Source organism: Rhipicephalus microplus, chromosome 10 (assembly GCF_043290135.1).
Source record: "Rhipicephalus microplus isolate Deutch F79 chromosome 10, USDA_Rmic, whole genome shotgun sequence".
Lineage (NCBI taxonomy): Eukaryota > Metazoa > Arthropoda > Arachnida > Ixodida > Ixodidae > Rhipicephalus > Rhipicephalus microplus.
In genome coordinates this window covers 11891796-11907256 of record NC_134709.1, presented here as the reverse complement: position 1 = coordinate 11907256, position 15461 = coordinate 11891796, and the positions used below count along the sequence as shown (strand labels likewise).

The 15461-nt window shown below is 41.6% G+C and overlaps 1 protein-coding gene across 6 annotated transcripts in view; it reads left to right on the top strand.

Moving 5' to 3' along the window:
• bt (projectin protein bent) overlaps window positions 1-15461 on the top strand; it is a 201363-nt gene that overhangs the window by 120917 nt on the left and 64985 nt on the right. For all 6 annotated transcript variants that reach the window (XM_075875040.1, XM_075875041.1, XM_075875038.1 and 3 more), the window contains 13 exons: window positions 44-328; window positions 1135-1434; window positions 2554-2856; window positions 3667-3948; window positions 5247-5546; window positions 6284-6586; window positions 7105-7386; window positions 7859-8158; window positions 8658-8960; window positions 10100-10381; window positions 12382-12681; window positions 13359-13661; window positions 14318-14599. In XM_075875040.1, the coding sequence (XP_075731155.1) occupies window positions 44-328; window positions 1135-1434; window positions 2554-2856; window positions 3667-3948; window positions 5247-5546; window positions 6284-6586; window positions 7105-7386; window positions 7859-8158; window positions 8658-8960; window positions 10100-10381; window positions 12382-12681; window positions 13359-13661; window positions 14318-14599 (3825 nt within the window). The remainder of the gene's footprint in view (window positions 1-43; window positions 329-1134; window positions 1435-2553; window positions 2857-3666; window positions 3949-5246; window positions 5547-6283; window positions 6587-7104; window positions 7387-7858; window positions 8159-8657; window positions 8961-10099; window positions 10382-12381; window positions 12682-13358; window positions 13662-14317; window positions 14600-15461) is intronic.

Sequence of the window (15461 nt, the reverse complement as noted above, 5' to 3'; positions counted from 1 at the left end):
AAACACTGACTTATTTTATAACCTTTCGCTCCTACTACTGCAGTGAAGCCACGCATCGACCGAACCAACCTGCGTAACCTGACTATCAAGGTTGGCCAGGCGGTCAACTTCGACGTGGACATCATTGGTGAGCCACCGCCAACGGTCACATGGGAGCATGTGGGTAAAGGTGAGGTCAAGTCTGATGAGGTGTACCAGGTTGACAACGTTGACTACAACACCAAGTTCAACATTCTGCGGGCAACCCGCAAGGAGACTGGTGTCTACAAGGTCAAAGCTACCAACGCCTCTGGAACAGATGAGGCAGAAGTGGAGATCAATGTCCTAGGTGGGTAAAGTATTTATAGCCTTAAGAAATGTTACTTTGTTGAAGTCTGGAAGAACAGTCTCTTATTTAATGTTATAGTATTCAAAGTATAATGCAATTCAGTCCATTTACTAGATGATCAGCAAAAGCAACATTACATGTTTGCTTGTACAATATACTTAAGGCATTCTGCAAAGTGTTGCCCTACTTAAAAGGCAAATGACAGCCTTCGTCAGCCCTGCTAGAGCCATGGTTTTGATGAGGAAACACCATCCTTTTTATGGAACAAACAGCAGTTTCCTGAAAACGTCATTGTGTCATTTCGCCAAAGTGCTTACGTAGTCTTTTGCAAAGCACACGCACCACATTTCATCGTGGTCATGTTTATTTGCAATTTGTAATCATTTGGCCATTCTTCACTTCGAACACAACACCCCTGTGCTGTACACACTACTACTTATAATTTAGTGAAATGACTGCCACAACTCTGTCATAACAGACTTGTAAAAATTCTTTGCCATTATTTAAACATCATTACTCTCAACTCTCATTATTAAGAAGTCACTTCTGGCACGACAGTAACCTCCGCTATATCCAAGAATTCGTTATAAACTTATATTCGTAACAATGTATCCATGGCACAACCATTCTTCATTTACATCCTTGCAACCACTGCTTCATTATATTTGTGTTCGTCATAGTGAGGTTAGAGTTATTCTAACTTTCTATCCACATGACAGTGAAATAAAAGAGGAGTTTTTCTTGAAATCTGAATAGTCATATGAGAAAATCCTCAGCTCAGTTTTTTTCTGTCTGATTTCCTGCAGGCAAGCCAGGCAAGCCTAATGGGCCTTTGGAAGTGTCGAATGTCCGAAAGGATGGCTGCTCGCTGAGCTGGAAGAAGCCGGATGACGATGGAGGTTGCCCGATTGAGTGCTACGAGGTGGAGAAGCTGGACGAGGAAACTGGCCGCTGGGTGCCAGCTGGAAAGTCCACGGAGCCCAAGCTGGAGGTGAAGAACCTGGTTCCAGGCAAGAAGTACAAGTTCCGAGTGCGTGCTGTAAACAAGGAAGGCGACTCTGATGAGCTTGAGACGGACACAAGCACGCTTGCCAAGAATCCCTTTGGTAAGCAACGCAAGTACACTGCTGGCATCTGTGTATATGCTGTAAAAGGAGCTCTTGACACACATTAAAGGGCACATTAAAATTCAAAGAATGCAGTTTATAGAGACAATAGCAAGAAAATGTGTCTGATGGTTGAGACTTTGTATGTAGGCTTCTGAGAATGTTCAAATGCTTCAAATATTCGAACAAATCATATAGTATTCGAATTCATTTTGAATTGAATTTAAGTTATTGAAAATTTTGAAGTATTCGAAATAAACAAATAAATGTATATTAGACCGCATTTAATTCTTGTAAAAGTGGTTTCACTGCAGTAAAAGAGTGTTAAACCGTGAAAACACATAATCAAAAGTTTGCACTGCCACGAAGCCCTGCTTCAAGGTTAAATGAAGATGTTACCCCTCACATCGATTCATTTTTCAAGTTTAAAAGCTTGTTATACCTACTTATATGTTCTGAGTATGGCATATTTTAAAATGTAACATATATTTCAAGTTATCACATGCATTCTACCGAAAATCAAATCCTGCTACTATTCAAAATTATTTCCATTTTCTTTGAAGCAAAGAAATGGCACTTGCACAGGTTTTATTTCAATTAAAAAAAAACATTGTGCAGGTTTGTCAAGTCATGACAGTTACACAATTTTTGGTTTTATGATATGTGATATATATACTATTCGTATTCGATGCGAAATTATTCGACCAAGATCACCATTTGCTTCAAATTCTGTTCGAACCTATAATTCACTATTTGTACAAGCCTATTGGTATGTCAATATTGTTGGAAGTGCTTTTATGAGCTAGCCTTGAATTACACTGCATAAAAAAAATTGTGAAGAATCGTTGAAGCAATGAGCAGGAAATGCTCTGTTCAGCAATTGTTCAACAAATTCTTAAAAAAACACATTCTATGACAGTTAGAAAATAAATGCACTGAAAGAAGTAAAATTTTTTTCTCGTGTGTGTTTTTTTTTAGTGGTCCCCATGCTAGGCGATGGCCATGGGGCCAAACAGCTGAAGTGTAACTAGTGAAATGAAATGTATGTAATAATAAAGAATTGTCTGTTAGAAAGAATGATGTACAGTGCTTATTGTGAACGGTCGTGCGCCTATGCAGACGAACCTGGCAAACCGGGCCGTCCTGAGCCGACAGACTGGGACAGTGACCATGTGGATCTCAAGTGGTCACCACCAGAGAGCGATGGAGGTACCCCCATCACAGCATATGCAGTTGAAAAGCGCAAGAAAGGCACGCACAAGTGGCAGAAGGCTAAGGAGGTGCCTGGCACCAGCAACGAGGCCACTGTCAGCGACCTGGAAGAGGGAGAGGAATACGAGTTCCGTGTCATTGCCATCAATAAGGAAGGACCCAGCGAGCCTAGCGATGCTTCCAGATCCGTGGTGGCCAAGCCCAGGAAGTGTGAGTCCTTCAACCTTCCTAATTACTTGTTTGTATACGCTGTCATTCTTTGTATCGTAGTCATCACTGAGGCCAGGAGTAGCAAGTCGGAAAATAAGTTAGACTAGTATATCAGGGGATATCATTAAAAATTGCTTCATGTCTACTTATACCTTTATGAATGCTCAACAGATCTTGCTAATTAGTTATTGATGAGTTATTTGGTAGACCTGTGTGAATATTTAAGCACTTTGTATAGTCAAATTGAACTAAACTTTACATGATCTGCTTTCATGTTAGCACAAAAAGAAGTGTAAATTTAAGGGCCTGTTTCCTTTGTTAGACACAATATTAATGAGAACAGACAATGATGCCGAGGAAAGTATAGGGGATGTTATTAAAAGTAATCGTAATGTAAGTGCAAAGAAAAAAAGTGGGCAAAAAGATATCTAGCCCACGGCAGACATTGAACCTGCGACATCCTTTGAACAACACGTCCGATGCTCTACCACTTAGCTACAGTGGCAGTCATTCCTTCGTCCACTCTGTAGTGTATATATGTGCATTTAACCGTGGGAGCATCAGTCAGTGCCACCAGTTGCCGTTGTGGCGAGTGCGGAATGTGTTAGCACATGTGTTAGCACAAATTATGTGTTAGAACATAGTTTATGCCCTTTTCAAGGGATATTGGCATAATTTTTATTTCTTTGCTATTTATATGTATCTGCTTGTTCTTCGCGAGCATATATTCTTATTCATGAGTAGACCGCCTGTATGTTTGTTTATTTGTATATTTTATATCAATTGCACTTATTTCACATTCTTCTGCAGTGGCACCCAAGATCGACCGCACTAACCTCAAGGACACAACTATTAAGAGCGGCCAGTCACTGAAACTTGACGTGGATGTCAAGGGCGAGCCCTGCCCAACCATCGAGTGGTCCTTCAATGGACAGCCTCTCAAGGCCAGTGACAAAATCAAACTTGACATTGAGGACTACCACACTCTGTTCATCCTGACGGGGGCCAAGCGTGCTCATACTGGAACCTACACTATCACAGCCAAGAACATGCATGGCACTGATGAGGCATCCATTCAGCTCAAAGTGCTCAGTGAGTATGCCAACCATACATTTGGTAGATTAAGTAGTCAGAAGTCATACGTACATAGCTTCTGATTTGCATATTGTTTTTCGTGCAGTCAGAGTAGATATGTAGAGGGCAATTTTGTTATATGTCGAGCACTGTTACACCTTATTATATTTAAGAAAACTACATATTCTGTGTACTAAGATTCTGCTGACATGCTATTTCTGTACAAAATGACCACTAGTATATTTTAACCAGCTTGGAATTGGTTACAAGATGTAGTTAGCAAAAAAATTCTTTGCAGTCAAATAAAATATTATTTTGTAATAGAACACACCCGTGCTTGAAACAAAAGAAGTTATGAACGGCAGGAATATAGTTCATCCAAAGCACCGTGTGCAGTTCTTATCAGGCTGTGGTGTGTGTTTTTAGTACAGGGGACAGATTTCAAGCCTGTGCACAGCACATTCTGTCTCACCTTTCCAAAATGAGCTGCAACACTTCACAATGTTTAACAAAAACAAAGCACTGGTGTGCACTTAATGTTCCCAGTTGTGCCGACAATTGCACTGACTGTGCACGGATTGTGCACGACATAGCACCAACTTAAAGCAAAGGTGTAGTTACAGTGAATAAAAAAATGGATGTTAGGCTCACGTGCCTCGAATCGTAAAGCTGTGCTGCGTACTTTCATGTAACAGTAAGGCAATCTGTAGGGTTTATTCAGCCCAAAAAGAGGTGCTGTCCTTCTCTGCCACCCTTATCCTATCGTGTTATCTTCAAAGTGCAACCTATTCTTTAGGCTGAAGGTTTATTGGCAACTATTCATGGTTAACTAGTCACAACAAGCCACATTTAGTTATGATGGATTTTTTGTGTGGTGTCAGTATTCAAAAAGCATCAGATGGTTGAAGTTATTCGTAGCCCTTCTCTACAATGTCCCTCATAACCCTCTTGTGACTTTGGCATGGGAAACCGCAGCATTTGTTATTATCTTGTTGAGTAAAAGAAGTTTCATTTTTCCTTGTGGCCAAGCCATAGGTGGCATGTAGTGGTATGACGGGCACTCTCCATGGGCGCCCTGTATGGTTTCTCACTAGCAACAGTCACTAAGGGAAACAAGGTACCTAATTTGGGTACTATCTGCTCAGGGCAGCACTTTGATGCTCCTCAGATTACCTTTTTAGTTGTATCAGCACTACACACCGTATCAAATGGAGGGTAGTCTTTCGTATTACAAGTTACCGACAGTGTCCAGTAAATTATGACTGCAGTGCTGTGACAACCATAGAGACAATCACCGTGTTTTGTTGCACACGTAGGCAAGCCATCCAAGCCCAAGGGCCCGCTAGAGGTGTCGGACGTGACAGCCGAAGGCTGCAAGCTGAAATGGGACAAACCGGAAGATGACGGTGGTGAGCCCGTGCAGCAGTACGTTGTGGAAAAGATGGACACAGACACTGGCCGCTGGGTTCCAGTCATGACCACCAAGGAACCAGAGGCTGAAGTCAAGGGCTTGATTCCAGGCAAGGAGTACAAGTTCCGCGTCCGTGCCGTCAATCCAGAGGGCGAGTCAGAACCACTCGAGACAGAACAGGGAATTATTGCCAAAAACCCATACGGTGAGTGAGACGTGCTTGAATTTCATGTGTTGAGATGAGCTCTCTTACCTAATATTGTGATAAGTCAAAATGAATGATAATGATCATAGAATATTCTTGGAGTAAAAGTCGAATAGTAGCAGGATTTGAGTAGCAGTACGGCACAAGCTATCTTTACTGTCTTTTGCACCATAGACCTTTGCCTTATTTCAGCATTAGTGATCCCTGATTTTACTTTATTTGTTCAGATGCAGTTTACTCAAATACAGCTTATATATAGTGTCCATACAGTGGGTAAAATTGGAGTGTCTTCTTTTGGGAAGAGCTAGCACACTTGATGTCAATAGAGCATGTCAGTGGTGTGTAGTTCAAAAAGTAGTATAGATTTTTTTCGTTGTTGTTATAAGAATGAATTATAGTGATCTAATGTTAAATTAACTATGATGTTAATGTTAGTTTCAAGCTTCAGAGATATTTACCGTTACTGCGCCTCACACGAAGCCAATTCCTTTTCGTATATATAGTTGTGGGTGTGTAAACTGGCAACAAGTGTATATTTATTGTAATGGTCATTTTTTATAATTCGCTCGTGTAATTCCACAAAATTTCATTTGGTCAAGCTTGCAGAATGTGCAAGAACTATCAAGCTGCCACTTAGCAACTCCTTGCGATCTCACTTCCCACGTTTTACGAGACCACAAATGCACTGATCTGAATGTGCATTCAGTGGAGAAAAACGTTTACATTGTCATGCACAGACGAGCCGGGCAAACCTGGCAAGCCAACAGCCAAGGACTGGGACAAGCACCATGTCGACCTGGCCTGGCAGCCTCCGACAAACGATGGTGGCGCTCCGGTGACAAGCTACATCGTGGAGAAAAAGGACAAGTTCAGCACCAAGTGGCAGAAGGCTGCCGAAATCATTGGCGACAAGTGCGAAGCTAGAGTGCCCGACCTCATCGAGGGCATGGAGTACCAGTTCCGCGTCCGGGCTGTCAACAAGGCCGGTCCTGGTGCGCCCAGTGATGCAAGTGATATGGTCATTGCCAAGCCACGCTTCTGTGAGTCAAGTTACCTACTACACCGTCATCATAACTCGCCTATTTTATGTCTACTGCAATGCACAGGCCTATTCTAATGGTCTCCACTTCAGCCTTTTTCACACAAGCTAATTTCTATTTTATGTCCACAGATTTCGTAACATCATAACTTTATTTGTTCAACCTATGGTGTAACATGAGCATAGAAGGTAGAGCTAAAGAACAAAAAAAAAAAATCCATTAGTGGGGACACTTCTTACAAATCAGTACACTAAGGAACTTCAAAAATGTCATTGTTTACAATGTGCCACTGTCTTTCTCATATATGGTATGACGTTCGTAGCGAATCATTTGACGCACATCCCAAAAAATTCTCTTTTAAGCTCTTTACACGCTTGCAACACACACGTCGGTAAATGTTAGAGTGCAGTGATGAACGCTTGTTTATTTTTGCAAGCATATAGCACAAGCACATTGCTCATACAATATTTTTGCATTCGATATGGTTGTTCACATTTCATTTTTATCTGTCTTAACAGTGGCTCCCAAGATTGATCGTTCCACGCTCAAGGACGTGACTATTCACGCCGGACAGGGCGTCAAGTTTGACGTCAAGGTTATCGGCGAGCCTCCTCCAAAGACTACGTGGTTCCTAGAGAAGACCGAACTGAAGGACGGAGGACCATACTCAATTGACAAGGAGCCTTATCGCACAAAGTTCACCATTCACAATGCAGAGCGCAAGGACACAGGGGAGTACAAGTTGGTGGCCGAAAACACCTCTGGAAAAGATGAGGCTACCGTCAAAATCACAGTACTAGGTAAGTTTGGGCAGGATCCTATCAATGCAAGCAATGTGTGAATCAAAGTTGAAGTTACACCTAAAAATTGCCCTGAAGAAAACCCACACCTGTTTATGTATCGTACAATATGAACCTTGCTTCTAACCAATGGGTCATATTGCCAGCAACGCAAAGAGAATCATTGAAGTTGGCTTCTTTCCACAAAGAGAAAACAGTTTCTATGCATGGGTTCTCTGCACTATATAAAGCTGAAAACAGCTGTATAAGGACAGACCGTGGTTTGAGATAGTATTTTATCATCAAAAGACCACTGCTCTCAAAGACAGTAATTAAGAAAGACAGGGAGGGTGAGAATGAGAACTCACAAACAACTGTGGTGATATGTTGCGAGTAGGTACATGGGCTGCAAGTATCGGCATCGCTTCAACCACCCAACAAACTGCTCTCTCTCTCAGACAATCACTAAGCCAAAGTGGGGTTCCTTTTACAGACAAACCCACACCTCCCGAGGGACCTTTGGAGGTGACAGATGTACATGCCGAAGGCTGCAAGCTTAAGTGGAACCCACCAAAAGATGACGGTGGGCAGCCGCTTGATGGCTATGTGGTGGAGAAAATGGACACCGATACTGGACGTTGGGTGCCCATCGGTCGGCCCACAAAGCCCGAAATGGAGGTCAACAACCTGGAGCCAGGCAAAGAGTACAAGTTCCGGGTGCGTGCCGTCAATCCTGAGGGAGAGTCGGAGCCACTCGAGACAGAGAAGGGCACCATCGCCAAGAATCCCTATGGTAATGTTCGTTCGTTCATTCATTCATTCATTCATTCATTCATTCATTCATTCATTCATTTCAAGACTTCTGTTTCTGCCTTCAGTCTGAATGGCTGCCTTTCTGTTCACTTCTTTGGTTTGAAGTGAACTTGAAGTGAACAATAATTAGTATAAAATAATTTTTAAATGAATTTGAATAGTAGTGGGATTTTATTTGTAGTAGGGCACAGGCTGTGGGCAGCAAAATATTATGTTGCATTTTAATTCTTGCCTTATTCAGCCCGTGTATGTCAGATAACACTTCTAAACATGAGAAAAAGTTGAACGGGGTGCAGGTAGTATGCACACTTAACCACGAAGTGTAGCTTTGTGGCAGCGTAGATTTTTTTTTTTTTTGAGTAGACAGTTTCACTGCATAGCATGCCTAAGCTGCAAAGTACTAGTATATTCGCACAGGCCTAGTTTATATCATGTCCTCATCTAGTACTGCATTTGGTTGCGCTCCCTTCACCATGCAGACGCGCCTGGTAAACCAACGGGAGCAGAAGTTACAGACTGGGACAAAGATCACATGGACCTGAAGTGGCAGCCACCACTCAAAGATGGTGGTGCCCCTATTGAAAAGTACATTGTGGAAAAGAAAGAGAAAGACAGCCCTGTCTGGACCAAGGCGGCTGTAGTGGACGGCAAAACCTGTGAGGCCCGCGTGCCCGACCTCATTCCTGGCGAGACTTACGAGTTCCGCGTTCGAGCTGTCAATGCTGCTGGCCCCGGAGAGCCATCGGACACCACCAAGCCTATGGTTGCCAAACCTAGAAAATGTGAGTGCTTTTTTTTGTGTTTTATCATCACGTTGCACATTTTCTGCTGTCCAGTTATGGTGTATCAGCGTTGTGGAGCTCTGGAAGATGTAAAATTAAGAGGCTCCATGAGACGTAAATATTGTCACCAACATGACAAAAACTAAAGCACTCAAAAAATGTCGTATGTACATGTTGCTCAGTAAAGCTGTTTTGCAAGTGATGAAAAATTCTGTGGGTCTCTTACGCTATTGCTTGGACGACTATATAAAGAAAATTCTTCCAATATACTGGACCATCAGCTACCCTTTAAATGCCAGTGTACTTGACGTGCTCGATAAGCACACACTATGTGCACAGCTGCTCAATGTACAGTCATTGAGTTGTCTCGTAACACTTATCTCAAAGTGAAAAATCCAGCATAGGCTGCTGTTTACCGACTGCTTGTCATGAAATAGATTCCCACAATGCGTGGGAACTGCTGGACATTCTTTTTCCTCTCTTGAAACTGAATGCAAGGACATTGCAGGCTACCTTTTGGGACATTGCAGAATTTTAATGTATGGTTCTTACTGATCTAAGTAATGATATGTAGCTATTATTAATTGTAATTCACTTCTTTTTGTCTCTGTAGAGCACAGTTGCAATTTGTTTTTATCAAATCTAACAAAGCATTTATTTTGCATGTAAGCTTGATAATACAACTGTATTATTTTCTATGATTTGTCTACAACAACACTGCTTATTTCTGCATTGACATATATGTATCCAATAAAGTCGCTGAATGGACAGCTGATATGTTAGCTCACTTGGTTGAGCATCAGACGCCTTATTCGAATGTCACAAGTTCGGTCCCTGGCCATCAGCAAGTTATATTCACTTTTTCTTTCTTTACATTTACATTACAATCACCTCATATAACTTTCCCTATACTTTACTTGGCATGATTGTCTGTTAGGTGTCATTAATAAATGCTTGCAGGTCATTTAATTGTCACTAAATAGTTATAATTATTGTTCACTTTGAACTTGAAAGAGAACTATAAGTGAATTACTCCTATGCTCCATCATGTGTTCTAGAAATCTTTAATTAGGCATTACATTCGTGCGTATGCTATAAGATTCGAATTCATTAACACCTGGCCTTAATATTTCCTGCAGTGGCTCCCAAGATTGACCGCCGCAGCCTGAAGCCTATCACTATCAAGGTTGGCCAAGACTTTGAGTTCGATGTGAAGGTTCAGGGTGAACCGCCCCCGAGCATCAGCTGGATGCTTGGATCCAAGCCAGTGGCTGAACGTCCCACGCTGAGCATTACAAATGTTCCGTACAACACGAAACTGACCTGCGACCGTGCCGAGAGGAAGGACAATGGTGTCTACAAGATCATTGCCTCGAACCAGTACGGAACAGACGAGGCTGAGGTGGAGGTCAACATCATCTGTGAGCTACTCATTTTTGTCATTTGAATATTCATTGGCACAGTCATATCGTTTTGTAAAGTTTGTATCGTTTTGTAACAGGTTTTGTCAAATACAAAAGCGCTGTATCCGTCTTTGTCCCAGTGCATGACAGTAAATATGCTGTGCTCTCGCTCCTGTAATCAGTTGCTGTAGCAAAGTTAGCAGAATTGTTTAAAGCTTTGTTCCCACAGCTGACAGTAATTAATTTAATTTTGATGAAGTAGTAACATAAGGGACTTTTGTACTCATACAGTTTTTCATTGCTGGATACTTCCTGTTTTTTGCACTGAATGAATAAAACGAAAGAGACTGAAGTAAAGATGAAGATTAAGATTAACAGGCCATTTTTACAAGCCCTGGGTGGAAGTTTTCAATAACAGTAGTTAGAACTCCTAAAAAACTTGTTGGTTTCAGAAACTGGAATGCTAAATGCTGCGAAGTTTTTCACACCACCTGTTGGATTCACTTGTTGTTGAGAATGATAGAATGACATGTCTGTTGTTCACTTGAACAAAGCACACATATTTAAGAATCCAATAACTACTGTTAGGAATGTGTTTGTGTTAAAGCAGTTTTACAAAGACAAACTAGAGACGCTGCTGCTCTAAATGACCACGCATTATTTTTGAAGAATATAGGACATTGTAAACTATGTTAATTCTTTGAGAAATAATGATATGTATCTGTCCTAATTTTTTCTTCAGTAAAAGCTTCCTCCACTGCTGTGTGTCAACATCAGCACTATGATTTCCTGCTTCTATGAGTCAGAATCATTTAGGAAACCAAGAAAAAATATTTAACACATTTGCAATAATAGGTATTAGTGATACATTGAGTTTCAATTTATTTTGTTCTGTAAAAAACTTTTTAAAACTTTTGTTTCATTGTGCGAAAAATAGCTGAAGGTTGAGATTTATGGTATATTTCTCCTTTTCTTAATTTTGAGAGAACTAGTTTTAGTATGACACTATGAATCTTCTTTCAGAATTTGAGCAGTATATCATCAATTGATCGTTAAAGCATACTTGAACAAAAAAGGAAGCAGTTCCTTGCTCAGCCCAACTACATTACAGGTCGACATAAATGATTTTTTTTTTCATTTATATGGGCATTATTACGTCACAAGAGGATGCTTTATTACAGAAAAGGTTCTGAAATTCCTTTTTTCCCCTTTTTTGCCACCAAGAGACTAGTTGTAATGGGGCCAAAACCTAAGGCTAAGACATTCCTAATATTGAAGGACAAGAGAAGAAAATGACTAGAGTAATGTTTTAGACATTCAGGAAGTGAAAGAGAGCACCGATATACAATACCTGAGAGGAAAGCTATTACCTCAGACCTGGACGGAGGCCATGAATTCATTTACAGGATCTAGTGCATCGATTCAGTGACAGCACATCGATGTGGCTTGCCCCGATTCATAGCTGCAATTTTTTTTCATATGTGGGTGGCAATGCAGCCATAACTGAGATGCTTGTCCTTATCCACACCGGCAGAAGAGACAGAGAATAGCTAGAATGATTGGTTTGTGCGGAGAGCCACTGGCACAGCATAGCAGGTGCAGGTTTATATTGTGTACCACAACTGAAAATGCAAAGTTGGGCGGAATATTTCTTTTTTTTTTGTTTAGTTTCTGAAGTGCCTCGTCAAACCACTGGCTTCAAGCCTTTTCGTGCGAAAAATTTGGTGAAAGGATTGTAGCTTGGTGGGCTCATAACACAATGGGACAAGAGTTGTCCCACTTTGTCGAAGACGTATCATGGGTCAATGGGACACATACGTCCTTTTTTTTTTTATCATATACTAATGGTTATATTTTGGTGAAAATTGCTTTATGCTATTTCCAAGCACGATAATTAGATATCATGCAGGCATATTTTCTGTTATTATGTGAAAAATATAGGTGAACCCACAAAATGTCTGATATCTACTTTAGATTTTTGTACCTGATGTAAAAACAAAAATAAAATCTATGTGCAGCCAAACCCTCGAAGCCTGAGGGTCCTTTGGAGGTGTCTGATGTCACCAAGAACGGCTGCAAACTCGCCTGGAACAAGCCTAAAGATGACGGAGGTGAGCCTATCACCAAATATGTGGTGGAAAAACAAGATCCGGACACGGGTGCATGGGTTCCCATTGGCGCGAGCCACTTGCCCGAGTTCCAAGTCACGGGGCTCACTCCTGGCAAGGACTACAAGTTCCGTGTCAAGGCTGTCAACAAGGAAGGCGAGTCGGAGCCTCTGGAGACTGACATTCCCATCACAGCCAAAGACCCATATGGTAAGTCGTGCCAACTATCTCAAGAATCGTGGTTTCTACGTTCTTGAAATCTTACAGCCTATACTACACAGTTGAAATAATCTGTCTCTTTTACTGTGAAAATTAAACAGTGGTTGCTATGAATTCGTTCTTCGATGTTACAGCTCACTTCGACGAGCCACATACTATTCATTTTAGTAATGTATATATGAGCACTGCGCTTGACAGGTTTGCTTGCCTCTGAAGACAGTAATGTATGGCTACCATCAGACTTGCATAATTTTAAACAATGCAGACACACCTATAGTGGCTTAACATTGACACAGACTGTAGGTGTTGCATATCAGCAAAACAACTAGCGAAAAGCATGCACATTCAAGGCCTCCTGATCAGAGATGTGCAAAACACTCCTCAGGGGAAGCAAAAAGATGCTAAGGGCGTGTCTTGGTTATCTAGGACCGTGCCTGCAACATATATGTAGCATGCCATCACTTCTGCCACTTTAAACTAGCCTTCAATGAAAAATTTTCAGTGCCATGGCATGGGAGGGTAGATTGTACCAAACAACATTATCATATTTTATTTGTCTGCTGCAGTGAAGTCACTGGCTAACTTTTATTGTGCTATCGCTGTCTGTTGTGTTCTTCTGAGGTTCTTGTGAGGTGCAGCATTGCTGTTTGTTTCCTTCACCTGAACAGATGCACCGTCGGCTCCTGGAAAGCCAGAGGCCACGGACTGGAACAAGGACCACGTGGACCTCAAGTGGACGCCACCGGACAAGGATGGAGGCGCTCCCATCTCGCACTATGTCATCGAGAAGAAGGAAAAGAACAGCCCTCGATGGGAGAAAGCAGCCGAGGTACCCGGCGACCAGTGCAAGGGAACCGCTCCTTTCTTGGACGAAGGAAAGGAGTACGAGTTCCGTGTCATCGCCGTCAATAAGGCCGGTCCTGGAGAGCCCAGTGAAGCCTCCAAGCCTGTTGTGGCTAAGCCAAGATTCCGTAAGACGTCCTCTCTTCTGATTTCTTGTACAATATGAATGCGGCATTATGTACAAAGCCAGGAATGAGATTGGAATGGGTAAATGAAACATTTGCGCAGTTATTTCTACAGCTCAAGTGTAATCACTCCCACTCGTTCTTTTGTTTTTTGTTGCACTATGTAAAATTGTGTGCATTGAGAGCTGCAATGCCATGCCCTTGGTTGAAAGGTCCACTGCTAGATGAAGGCCTCTCTCAATGATGTCTAACGCACCCAGTCTTGCGCAAGCTGATTCCATTTGACGCCTGCAAATGTCTTATTTTCGTCACTCCACCTGACCCTTTGCCATCCTCAGCCATGTTTCCCATCTCATGGTATCCATTTCGATGCTATAACTGGCCATTGGCTATCTGTCCTCACTCATAACTAGACCTGCCCAGGTCTACTTTTTCTCTTAATATGTACTAGTATATTGGGTACCAATGGTTTTTTTCTGATGCACTCTCCTGTATTTATATCTGTTATAGTTTTGCCTATTATTCTTCATTCCATTGCATGCTGGGTAGTCCCTTTTGCTTCTTCTAGAGTTTTTTTGTTATTTTTCAGGTTTATTTTTTATATGTTAAAACAAAAGTAATGGTGATAAACTAATCAGAGCCTTTTTGTTTCATTTTAGTGGCACCACGCATTGACCGCAAGAACCTCCACGACTTAACCATCAAGGCCGGACAGCCAATCAAGTTTGACGTGAACGTCCAGGGCGAGCCTCCGCCGACCATCGTCTGGTCTCTAGATGATGAGACCCTGAAACCCACTACACATCGCAACATTGAAACCGAGGACTACAACACCAAGTTGTCTGTGCGGAGAGCTGAACGTGGTGACTCTGGAAAGTACACCATCACTGCCACGAACAGCTCTGGCAAAGATGCAGCCACAGTTACAGTCAACGTCCTGGGTAAGCACTTTAATTGGTTTGAAGGTAGAAGATTGTTTATCGCGTATATAAATGATATAGTAAACATTCTACTCACAGATGAAACGATCATGTACGCGGATGACACTAATGTGTTTTTTTCTGGTGCTGACCTTCAGGAACTAGAAGTTACTGCAAATTCTTGGTTAAAAGAGCTTCACCAATGGCTATATGTAAATAAGCTTAACCTAAACACGAAGAAAACAAAGTCTACGGTTTTTGTTCTAAGAATAAAGAAATAAGCTACGATGTAAAACTTTTATACTGTGGATCGCAACTAGAGCATGTGACAAGCCATTCTTTTCTAGGTGTTATATTTCATAAAAATTTAAGCTGGTCAGAGTACATAAATAAGGTCCGCACCAAGGTAGCATGCTCTGTTGGCCTACTACGACGAATCCGATGCTATCTGCCTGTCAAGTTCGTCAGACAACTGTACTTTTCACTTGTACATTCGCATCTTAGCTATGGCTTATTAGTATGGAGGAACGGAAACAAAACCGATATAGAAAAACTAGCAGTACTACAGCGTCGAGCTGTTCGTTTGCTTAACTCTTCAAATCAATACATAGGGTCTTCTAAATTAATGATGCGCTACAATATCCTTGACATTAGAAACTCTTACAGATAGAAAATTTGCATTCGGCTGTTTAAAGAAGTTTCCAGCAACATTGAGACATTTTCAAACCGGTACCTCAGTCGAGACACAGGGTACAGTTTACGCCACACATCAATAGTAATGAAGAAGGCCAGGACAAACTATGGTTTGCAAACCATGGAGTATGAAACTATGTCTTTATGTAATATATATCCTAATGTTGTTAAAATAGCCAGAAGTTGCAAA